This window comes from Narcine bancroftii, chromosome 10, assembly GCF_036971445.1.
Source record: "Narcine bancroftii isolate sNarBan1 chromosome 10, sNarBan1.hap1, whole genome shotgun sequence".
Lineage (NCBI taxonomy): Eukaryota > Metazoa > Chordata > Chondrichthyes > Torpediniformes > Narcinidae > Narcine > Narcine bancroftii.
The window spans coordinates 75084530-75097169 of NC_091478.1; the positions used below are offsets into that span (position 1 = coordinate 75084530).

Consider the following 12640-nt stretch of genomic DNA (forward strand, 5'->3'; position numbering starts at 1 on the left):
AATAATTCTATTAAAGATTAAGGGTGAAAGGGTGCTTCATATTAGCAAAAAAACTTTCTTAATTAATTTTAATAACTAATAAGTTCTGCATATGCTCCATTCAAAGTACCTGCAAAAGTCAAAGAACCAGTCCAGGCATTTGAGAGAAAATGAGATCTTCAACTAACAACCTTATTGGAAATTGCAAATGGTTTTTATTATGAATTAATTGGGGAATATTGCTGTTTTAATATTTTGTTATATTGGGTGCCACAGTTCAAACAATAATTGGGAAACCAAGAGTAATATTGATCAATTTGATTTGCTTGCAGCCCCTTGAAAACTTACCATTTAGCAATCAGTTACAACCTGTTAATTATGCATTCCAGCCAATCAGAGAAAGAATCTTAAATTAAATCCAGTCAGAATTAGAGTTGCTGCATGTAAGGTATGACCATTGAATAGAAAATAGAATTGCTCCAGCCGTTTAAACCTGATTTATTATTTAGTTGATCGAATTAATACTTCAGCGATGCTTTGAGTTTGGTGACACCTTCACAGAAGAAGAATCGACTCAAGATTCAGTAACACTTACAGAGTAAGAAAAATACCAAACCCCTTCCCCAATGTTTGAAAAATGATTTCCCCATCTCATTGCTAAATAGCTCGAATTGCAGAGATCCATATCATGGAAACAAGTCCTTTGGCCCAACACAAAACATGGTGGGTTTCTTCACCAGTTTTTTGCATTGTACTGGACCACAGCATCTGCAGACTTTCTTGCTTAATTCCCTTCATCCCAACTTGTCCATGCTGACCAACTTCACTGCATTCAGTCTCTATCACTCTAAACCTTTATCTGACTTTATGCCTTTTTTTAATGTTACCATGATCCCTGCTCCTATCACTTCCCCTGGCAGCTCGTTTCACTTCCCCACCACCCTCTACATCAGTGGTTTTCAAATTTTTTCTTTCCACTCACATACCACCTTAAGTATTCCCTATACCATAGGTGCTCTGTGATTAGTACGCTAACCACATCACCCCGTGCTCGGGGACTTCCAGGATTTACTGCCAGTGACCATGAAGAAACAGTGATATGTTACCTCGTCATTGTGATGTGTGACTTGGAGCGGAATCTGTCATTGCTGGAGTTCCCATCCTCCTGCTTGTCCTCCTCACTGCTAGAGTTTACAGGATTTCAGGCTGCTGTCGGAATTGAGGAAGCGAGAATCTGCCGTGGCTTTTGTAGATTGTATGAACTGTTTTGAATTTATTGAACTGTTTGTGGGCAAGTGTACAAAGATGCAGTGAAAATCTTTGTTTTGCCTGCTATCCAGTCAAGCCAACCTCCACATAGAACAGTGCTAAAACAAAACAAGAGTGCAGAGTATAAGCAAAAGTGTAGGTGTTAAAGAGTAAAGTACAGTTACATAGTGCAAGGCATCATTATATCCTAATGGGAGGTCCATTCCAGCCTGTTTTTTTTTTAAATGGAAGGTACGCATATTCAGATTAATGCACTCATCCAGTTAAGCAAAGTGAACACCATTGTACTCCTGACAGTGGAAAGGCTTTGGTGTGTTGGCTGTTGAACTGCTCATTATAGATTTCCCTGACTGACTTCCTCTTTTAGCCACTGAATTGATGCAGGTGATCCAGTTGAGTTCATGGTCAGGATCTTCATGGTGGGAGACTTGGAGATGGTTAAACCTAACTGTTTGGACTTTCTCTGGTTGGAGGGGGTCATCGTTTGGCGCTTGTGTGGCTCAGATGTTGCTTGCCATTATTCAGCCAATGCCTGAGTGTTGTCTGCATGCAGGCATTGACTGTTTCTGTGCCGAGGAGCACCCATGAGTAGAATTGAACATTATAAGTGAACACTCACACTTCTGTCCTGAGGCTGGGCAGAAGGTCATTGATGAATCACCTGAAGATGATCCATTGAAGGATGTTGGAGCTCTGCTTCTCTTTGAATTGTACTCTGAGCAAACAGAGAGGGCACCAGTTCCATGTCTTGCTTTAGATGTGTGACCCTTTACCAATGTAAAATTCTCTCAGCACAACATTGAAATGTCAGGCGAGATGACATGCTCTGCCATGTGGTGGGACAGTCAACTCTGATACAACTGCAATGTACTAGTCCATCAGTAAAATGCAGGTGGTGGTTCCAAATCTGCAAAGTATCACTGCAGCCTTGAGCTCTTTGCTAAGGTCAGCTCCATGCAGTAATACTTTTCTGTATCTTAACATTAATTAAAATCTGTTTCCTGGTTCATGCTGTTTGGTGCATTTTCCCTCTATGTTGAAAATGATATGCCATTTTTCTGTAATGGATTTCTTTTAAAAGAAATCTGAACAAAACTTGCATGTAGAACAGCGTGGCATTCATTACATTATATATCACTCTTCCCCTGCTTTCATTCCAAATATTTGGTCTTGAGCTTTACAAATTATATTTGTGTGGCTTTTCAGTGAAGCACAAAAGAGACAAAATGTATTTTTCTGCTTTGGGCTATTCACAATCACATGATGTGAGAATGAGTCTATCAGAATCCTGTAAATCATTTTTATTGCACACCAGTGATCTGTCCTGACATTTAAAAAGTCACGTGTGCAGACGCAGATCTTCTCAGATTATTGGCATTGAAACAAAAATATTTTTATTGCGTAATTTCTTGTTCATCTTTCTTTTTCTCCTCCTGCAGGGACAAGATGTTTCCAGCCCTAGGTTTTGGTGCTCAGCTACCTCCTGACTGGAAGGTAGGCCTCCTGAGATGTGGTATTAAGCATTATTTACAAAACTTTGTGGTTGTTCCGCATTTCTGTCAGCTACCATGAGTGAGTTTACCTGGGCCTATCGAGAGATGTTTTCATTACAAATGGGCATCATAAAAATAGGAAACGTCACCAGGTCACATCACATGAACATTCATGGAGAAAGAAATAAGAGTTTAGATTTTACGTCAGGGATATTCATCAAAATTGAAATGAAAGGGTGAGCTTTGATATGTTTTGAGCAGTGCGGCTTGGAAAATGGATGGGAGTGAAAGGTTGGTCTTTGACAGAATGGAAGACAGAAGAGATTAAATAATAAAGTTGAAGTTGCAATGCAATATGTGTGATTGTGGGTCAATAAAGAAAACAGAAGAGAGGCCCAGATGAACTGTAGTGATAACAGTAGAATCGTTACCACAAACTGGGTCTGAAAATGTACGAGCAGCTGTTACTGAATGAAAGTTGGCCATTCTGTGCGGCTGGAAAAGCTGAGGGGCTATCCCAGAAACTGGGGTAAACTTCATTAGAATAGGAACGAAAGGACTGATTCCTTTTAAAAATAACTTAAAAGATATTTACAGGAAACATAGCACTTGTCTGTCTTCACATTCTATTTTCAAAGCGTCAATGTGGCTCACGTGGCCCATGAACAATTCATCCATGAAGGGTTTGAGAGGCTATTACACGCGACCCAACCCCTCAATGTCCAGGGGAAACAGGACCTTAGAGTACAGTTCTTCCTCATGAAGCCTTTGCATTGACAGCACTGAGTTTCAAAAGTACCAATCAGCTGCATTTATGGACTTCTTCACTCCCCACTCCCCCCCCAAATAAACTTTATTCACAATTGAAAAAAATATATACAGTAAAAAAAAACCAGTGCAATGTCATTTTACATTCTTGATGCTTTTTGGCACCTTTTGCACCAAGATGTTCGAGGTAATGCACAATGGAACGAATGGTCTCATGGGCCATCATCTAATGGAGTGTCATGTCAAGGTGTCTACATCCTGAGCAGCAGGTATGATGTAGATGATGCTGATTTGATTTGGTCCCTGGGCGAAGTGCTGGGATCCTGGACGTGCAGGGTGGTGAGGTAATTAGGTATAATAGAGATAGCTGGGTGATTAAAGAATGGAACAGGTTGTTGTATAGAGTCGTCCCTCAGGATTGCTGAAGGGAAGAGGAGGGAAAGGTGCCAGAAGTACTAGAGTGTTGCATGTAGAGTCTGGTGAGCAGGAATTTGAGGGCAGGGGAAACAGTCTTGTAGTTCTGGGAGGGAGGTGAGGGTGTGTGTGTAATGGGATTTACACAAAGGAGGAGCAAATCCTTAGGGAGTGGGAATTGGCCTGGAAAGTGGCATCTTAAAGGTAGCAGGTGAAGAATTCAATGTTCTTGTAACATTTATCATTTTATTTCATTTTTGCACATTGATGTCTCTGAATGGGACTGGCTGGCACTCTCAGTTCTCTCTCCAGCTGTGTATTTGAATGTGTGCCTGCAATTCAAAACCCCAACTTGTGTCAACAGAGTGAAAATCTCTTGGGCTTCAGAGTACATTTGATTGAGTCAATTTGGAGCCAGAAAACTTCCAGTTTTGTACTGAAATGTCACATTGAGGTAGAGCATGGGATATCCTTCGAAAATTAGAAGAAAAGTGGTATTAGCATCGTCTTACTTTGTATTTGATCAAACTGTACCCGATAGAATCAATAGCAAATTTGAAAAAATGTTTCCTTCCATTAATTCAGGCATTCATCAGGAGAGCAAATTGCAAAGTTTGTAAACAAAACATTTATAATGTTCTTTATAAAGTTGCCATTATCCCTCATTTAACAGGGAATTGTTGAAGTTCAAATTTATTGTCACAGTATTTGCAAGATGTGCCCAGTGTCGGTGCTGCGCAATTGCTCAGCAAAAGGATCTGTAAGGCGCTCCTTCCACCCGATAGCCTACAGGTCACCTTGGGCAAGGTGTAGAATGTGTTTCACCTCCCAATCACGGACACGTGGAGCCATGAATTGCAGAAGGTGGATGGTTTTTACCAGCAGATTCTACAAATTGGAATTTATGGTTGTAAAACTAAAAACACTGGGCAGATGAATCTGCTGATCAATGGCCAGGGTTACCTGTCCAGTATGGACACTGCGACTGAAAAGGAAACGGGAAACCTTGTATTTTTCCCTTGTATAATCATGAACTCAACATCGACTACGGTCTCAGCTCAAAGATGGAGCCTTCTCCAAAGGAGAACAGGGGAGGCAACAACTACAATTCGGAGGGTCAGAGATCGTGACGGATGAGAGACATGATCGCCCGTGCCAAACAGCAAGGCACCTGAATTATGAATGACATAAGTGACATCGCATTCAGCTCTGAGATTCTTTTTCTTGCAGGCTAGGCAGTTAACAGGAGAATCTAATGCTGGATGAGCATATGACTGAGATATGGCTTGTTATCTGCTGTCTAATCTGAAACAAGTCATTGTGATAAGATTTTCTACCTTTCCACAATCAATGAGCTGCTGGGAAAACTCGGTGGGTTAGTGTCTTGGGTAAACTTGTACCTCTCACTTTGTTCGTTTTAGATTGGTCACAGTGTTTGAGCTACCGAAAGAAAATAGACACACACGCCAAGAGCAGTTCAGATTATACAAATGTTTATTACAAATTCAAAAGCTGTTTTCAAACTACAATATGCAAGCCCTTCCCAACTATACTTATCAACGCTTGGACTGGTCCCAACTGCCGAAGCGAGGCAACGACTGCACACTTGTAGTAGGTTGTCAGGGCGCCGGTAGCAGCTTCTCCACCTCCCCTGACCGGGACGTTGGCTGGACTCTAGAAGTTCTTCTTCTTGCTGAGAGATGTTGCCACCTCTCGGAGAGTCTCTAACTTCAGCAGCGGGACCTTGGCTTATATTACCCAAAAACTGCTTACCCAAGCACCTATTCCCAGCACAGCAAGAAAGATAAGCGAACAAGGTAGCATGTTTGGCTTCTAACAAATAACATAATTTTCAGCTTATCACTTTGAATACAATGGTTTATTATGCATCAAGGCTAGGCCTCTGACAGTCTGTGACCAAAACAAGCGGAATTTAGCTTATGTCTGCTGATTCTAAAACACAAGCAGGTTCTCAGCCTTGCAAAACCAAGAGCTGCAAATTTTAAAAAAACAGGTTAGAATCTTCCATTACAGTTAGGCGGAACCAAGGACAGAAATACTCAACATTTCAGGTCAGGACCATTTATTGAGGCGAAGGTAAGAAGGACTGACATTAAGTATGTAAGAAGGAAAAGAAACTGAGGAGGGTTTAAGTGATGATAGGGCATTGTACAGAAGGTGGGAGAGGTGGAGAGACAGATAGAGGGAGGGACCACTGGAGGTCAGGGGATTGGGAGAAACAAAATTCAGAGAGGAAAAAAAAGAACAGGGATTGCTGAGTCTCTAGCATCTCAGTGTTTGGTCAGGATTCCATCACTTGGAGTTTTTGTTTCTCTATTTGCTCCTTTCTCTCTACTTTCTAACTTGGTTTGATTACTTATCAACACAGTCAAACTCCTTCCAATTGTTTTTATTCAAGAAGCAGAGCCCAGTAACTGGGAGAAGGGAACTTGATGGCTACTTTTCTGTTTGGTGTTTGGAGCTAAGGACATCACATCAGATCCACAAGACAAATGACATCACCGCGGTCAAATGCTGCACAAAGGCATGAGGATGGATGACACAAGTTGGTGCCAGGCTGCGCAATCTGCCGTGACAAAATATGCGAGAAAACTCGTGCTGGCAGCGAACATTGTGTGGAAATCTGCAACCACGGCATAGAAAATAACACCACCATATGGTTCAATTTGACAGCCAGGCTGTTCGAGAAGAGAGTGTTGGTGCGATTGCAATGACCAGCATGCTTGAATGCTCACAGCTCGTGTGAACAAGGAAAGACAAAATCAGATATTAGAACATACAGCTCGCACTGAAGGAACAGATGCAATCCATTGTGCTACCTTTGGGCTTTCTAATGATTGGGTGCAAGTTTCCACTGCAAGTTTTTGTTCATTGATTATTCAGGAATCTGATGGCAGCAGGGAAGAAGCCGTCCTTGTGCTGTTGAGTGCTCGTCTTTAGGCACCTGTACCTTTTCCCTGATGGCAGCAGAGGGAAGAGGGCATGGCCTAGGTGGTGGGGGAATTTGAGGATAGAGGCTGCTTTTTTAAGATACCACCTCATGTAGATGTCCTTGATGGAGTGGAGTCTGGTACCTGTGATACTGCAGGCCGAGTTAACAATCCTCTGGAATTTTTCTTGTTCTGAGATTTGGCGTCTCCATACCAGGCAGCAATACAACCAGCCAGGATGCACTCCACGATACACCAGTAAAAGTTTTTGAGAGTCTTCGGTGACATACCAAATCTCTTCAAGCACCTCACAAAGTATAGCCGTTGGCGAGCTTTTTTTGTGATTGCATCAACATGGAGACTCTAGGACAGATACTTGGAGATGTTGACACCAAGGAATTTGAAATTCTTTTCCCTCTCCACTACTGAGCCCTCAATGAGGACTGAGTCGTGTTCCCCTGACTTCCTCCTGATGTCCACAATCATCTCCTTGGTTTTGCTGATGTTGAGCGCAAGGTTGTTGTTACACCACTCAATGAGCTGATCTCTCTCCCTCCTGCTCGCTTCCTCATCGCTGATTGTGATTCTGCCGACAACTGTGGTGTCATTGCCAAACTTGTAGATGGCATTGGAATTGTGCTTGGTCACTCAGTCGTGGGTGTATAACAAGTAGAGCAATGGGCTAAGCACGCAACCTTGGGGTGCGCCTGCATTGATAATCATTGAGAAGGAAACTTTGTTTCCAATTTGTACTGACAGTGGTCTTGCGATGAGAAAGACAAGAAACCAGTTGAAGAGGGGGGTACAGAGGCCAGAGTTTGTAAGCAGGGTTAACCCTTTTGTTGCAGGTAAGTTGGGGATTGGTTAAGGGGTTTATTAGCTTGCAGGAGTTAAGCTACGTGTCAGGGCAAGCACTTGGGACAGCACCTGAGGAGCAGGGGAGGCCTCCCTGCACTGGTAAAGGAAGCTCTGGCAATATCCTCACAAACAGGTAGCAGGATAGAAGGAAGATTCAGGATTCCTTTATTGTCATGGACACCATAGTAACATAGAACATTGCGGCACAGAAACAGGCCCCTTTGGCCCTTTTAGTCTGTTCCTAGACCCACTGACTTGCACCTAGTCCAAAACCCTCCATACCTCTCCCATCCATGTACTTCTTAAATATTAAAATTAAGCCTGCATTCACCACTTCAGCTTGCAGCTCGTTCCACACTCCCACCCTTCTCTGTGTGAAATTCCACTCATGTTTTCCCTAAATTTTTCCCCTTTCAAACTTAACCCATGGCCTCTGGTTTGTATCTCACCTACCCTCATATCAAATCTCCCCTCATTCTTCTATGCTCCAGGGAATAAAGTCCTAATCTTTTAACCTTTTTCTGTAACTCAGTTCCTCAAGTCTGGGCAACATCCTAGTAAATCTTCTCTCCACTCTTTCAATCTTATTGATATCTTTCCTGTAGTTTGGTGACCAAAACTGCACATAATACTCCAAATGTGGCATCACCAATGTCTTGTACAACTGTACCAAAACATTCCATCTTCTATACTCATCTATGAAGACCAATATGCTAAAAGCTCTCTTTACAACCCTATCCACTTGTGACACCATTTTCAGGGAATCATTTATCTGTATTCCCAGATCCCTCTGTTCTACCGTACTCCTCAGTGCCCTACCGTTTACCATGTATGACCTTTCCTGGTTTGTCCTTCCAAAATGCAACACCTTACACTTGTCTGCATTAAATACCATCTGCCATTTTTCAGCCCACTTTTCCCCTGGACCGGATCCCTTTGCAAGCTTTGAAAACCTTCTCAAAGCATACAAATCTTTTCTTCTTACATTTTCCCTGTAAAGCCACATTCAGAAACATGACCAGTGCCCCTAGCAATACAGGAAAGAGAAGCTAAAGGGAGTCCCTTCAGAGACGTAGGTTTTTTTTTATAGATAAACAAGAAAACCTGTAGATGCTGGAGTCGAGTGCAAAATACAAAGATGCTGGAGAAACTCACCAGGTCATGGAACATCCATAGGATACCTGACAAATGGCCCAAGCCCGAAATGATCATCACCCTTTACTTTCAAAGGATGCTGAGTAACCTGTTGAATTTCTCCAGCACATTTGTGTGTTACCCTCTTCAGAGCGATGGAGTGTGCTTCGATCCCTCTGCCAATGCCTTCTGCATCTGTAGCCTCCGCAGCTGCACAACCCACTGTCCAGTTCAGTGGTGACTTCAAGCTCGGGGCAATCTCTCGGCCCCTGGTTCCCAATCCTGGAGGAAATTAGGAAGTGGTCAGCACCCCAGGAGCCCTGCTCGCCACCGACACACTCGCAGATTCAGAACCCTGTACCTAGTCCCCACAAGCTAGTCGCTAGCAGCCCGTGGCTTGGCATGAAGCCTTTGTCTCCCAAGCCTCGAGCTGGTCTGGGCTGTCCGAGGATTCTCCTTCCTGGGGAGGAGATAGGGAGGAGTGATTTCCTGCCCTGGTGCTTCTCCTGAGAAGAGGGGGGTGGGTGAATCATGGTGTGCTTTCCTGCCCTGCACAAATCTTTGGTCATCACACCCACCGAAGTCTAGGCATGGAATGTGGCCACTGCCATCTTGGATCCGGACCTTCAAAGACTTAGATACAAAAGCTAAACCCCACAGGAACATCAACCACTGTTAAAAAAAAAAACTCCCTTTTGAAATTATTTCTTCTCACCTTAAACCCCTATCATGGGATAAAACCTATGATCTATCCCATCTATGACTCTCATAATCTTGTATACTTCTATTAAGTTACCCCCCCTCAGCCTCTTTTGCTCCAAGGAATATAGCACCAATTTATCCAATTACTCCCATAACCAATGCCCTCCAAAGAATTCTGAGAAAAAAATTCAATTTTTCTGGTAGTATGGAGTTTTTGAGGTTTCCTAACTACAGGACATACAAACCAGAAGTAGGAACAGGCCACTTGGCCCTTGTGCCTTCTCCATTATACAAGATCACCTGGATCTTTTACTTCAGCACCACTTTCCTGCACCAATACCACATCCCTTAATATCTATAATCTCCTTGTATCAGCCTTTGCAGGAAGTGCAGACACTGTTGCACCTTCCTGACAAGTGAGATGTGTTCAAGATGCGTCACATCTTAAGTGAACTCCAAGAGCCTGGTGCTCTACAATCTCTCTGCTACTGAGCTATGAATGTGTAGTGGAGGGTGGTCGAACCTAGTCCTCCTGAACTCCACGATCATCTCCTTCATATTGTCCACAATGACACTCTGGTTCTTACTCTCGCACCATTTCACGAGATTTTCCATCTCTTCTCTGTAGTGCGACTCATCATTGTTGCAGATGAGGCAAACTACTGTTGTATCATCTGCAAACTTGATGACTCTTTTGGAAAATTCAGATTTATTGTCAGAGTACATCTCCTATAACCCTGAGATTCCTTTTCCTGCGGGTGAGGCAGAATTTCCTCTTACATAGTAGTGCAATAACAAATTACACAGCATATCTGCGAATTTAAATAAACCGTGCAAGACAAAGAGATGGATCTGGCGATGGCTTCATGAGTCAATATTGTGTATAGGAGCGGGATGAGCACACAGCCCTGAGGTGCGCCAGTGCTGAACGTGATGGTGCTTGACGCTCTGCTGCCGGCCTGGATAGACTGTGGTCTTTCTGTTAGAAAGTTCAGAATTTAGTTACAAAGTGGAGGGTTGAACCCTAGCAAGGACAGTTCTCCACCAACCTCTGAAGTATAATTGTATTAAATGTCTGGCATATGAAGCGTTGTTCTCCCTGTGGGTCATGGCAATAGCATCATCAGTGGATCGATTCCATCTCAATGTGAATTAAAATGGTCCAGTGACTCTGGGAGGTGCACTTTGATACGTTCCATCATCAGACACACAAAGCATTTCACGATGGTGGAGGTCAATGCCACAGGGCGGTAGACATTGAGGCATGTTAATGTCACACTCTTGGTTACCAGAATGATGGTGGCTGTTGAGCCTGTGGGGATGATGGACTCCTGCAGTGAGGTTTTGAAGAGGTCCATGAAGGCCTCTGTCAGTCAGTCTGCGCAGTCCTTCAGTACCTAATCAGGTATGTTGTCTGGTTCAGCTGCCTTGTGTGGGTTCAATTTGGATTGGGTTTTCCTCACCTCATCCGTGGCTATGCAGGAGCTTTCCTTGGCATCATCCTGTTCTTCTCATCAAACTGTGCATAGATGTTCAGTCTGTCCAGAAGGGAGGCATCGTTGTCATTGACTCAGACAGTTGACTTGTGATCTGTTATAGTCTTGATCCCTTGCCACACATGCCTTGTGGATCTTCTGTGCATACCCTCGCTTTGCCTTCCAGATTGAACAGGAAAGTTCAGCCCTGGCTGACGTTAGTGCCATCCTATCCCCTATCCTGAAGGCAGCATCACGTGCTCTGAGAGGGCCTGGACCTCTGCATCCAATCATGGTTTCTGGATAGCCCTGGTTGTGAAGCATTTGATCTTGGTGACATGCTCAATGCATTTGCTGATGTACCTCGTCACTGAGCTTGTGTACTCCTCTAAATTTACATGACTGTAGGTGGCCACTTCCCTGAAACAGCTCTAGTCCGTAGTAACAAAGCAATTTTGCAGCACTGCTGTGGCCATGTCCTGATCTCCCTGCAAACTGACTTAGTTTGCTTTGCCAATCGTCTGTATGTCGGGGTTAGCAGGACAATGATGTTATCCGAGTAACCAAGGTGGGGGTGAAATGCAGCCTTGAACATACCAGAGACATTAGTGTACACCCGTTCCAGGGTGTTCACTCCTCTGGTGGTGAAGTTCACATATTGTGGAAACCGTGGTAAGACCGTTTTCAGATTGACGTGATTGAAGTCACCAGCAACAATCGTGGCACTGTCAGGGTGGGAAGTCTGGGCTTCGTAAATGGCACCATAAAGCTCCTTCATGGTTTCATCCTCGTTAGCTGAAGGTGGAACATAGACTGTGGCAAACAGAATGGCCGAGAATTCCCTGGGCAGGTAGAAGTGTCTGCATTTCACCAAGAGGTAATCTATCTCTGCTGAGCAGAATGCCAGCTGGATCGCTGAGTCTTGGAGCCATGTTTCTGTGATCACCAGAGCAGATCAGCCCTGCAGTCCTTTCAGGTTCAGATGCCTTACATTTGAGAGTAAGATTGTCGAGAGCATGGGTCTGAAAGGGTTAATTCAGCCTAACCCTGATTCTGGCCAATTTTTCTCACTTCTATATTCACACAGCGGTTCTAATGGCCCCCCACTTCTGAGGAAGTAGAGACGTTCTTCAGGATGCCATTAGTGCGTTGGGTCCAGGAAAGATCTTCTGAGATGGTGACTCCCAAGAACATAAATTTGATCACCCTCTCCACCCCTGATTTCCCCAATGATCAATGAATCACACACCTCTGTTTTTCCCTTCCTGAAGTCGATAATCAGCACCTTGGTTTTGGTGACATTGAGTGTGAGGTCAGCCGCGTTTTCATTCTCCCTCTGGTACACTGACTCATTGCCCCTTTTTCTACAATCCACAACCATATTTTCAACAGCAAATTTGTAAATGATGTTATTGTTGTACCGAGCCACGCTGTTGTACATGTAAAATAAGTAGAGCAGGGGGCTAAGAACACAGCCCTGTGATACTCTGGTACTGATAGAAATTGTGGACGAGATGTTCTTACTAATCCCCACTGATTGTGGTCTGGAGGTGAGGGAATTCAGAATCCATCCAAGGAGATGGAAGAATTGAGAGAA

At 43.7% G+C, this 12640-nt stretch overlaps 1 protein-coding gene across 7 annotated transcripts in view; it reads left to right on the plus strand.

Annotated features, from left to right (window-relative positions):
- cpne2 (copine II) overlaps window positions 1-12640 on the plus strand; it is a 313555-nt gene that overhangs the window by 156634 nt on the left and 144281 nt on the right. For all 7 annotated transcript variants that reach the window (XM_069901373.1, XM_069901376.1, XM_069901375.1 and 4 more), the window contains exon 12: window positions 2688-2742. In XM_069901373.1, the coding sequence (XP_069757474.1) occupies window positions 2688-2742 (55 nt within the window). The remainder of the gene's footprint in view (window positions 1-2687; window positions 2743-12640) is intronic.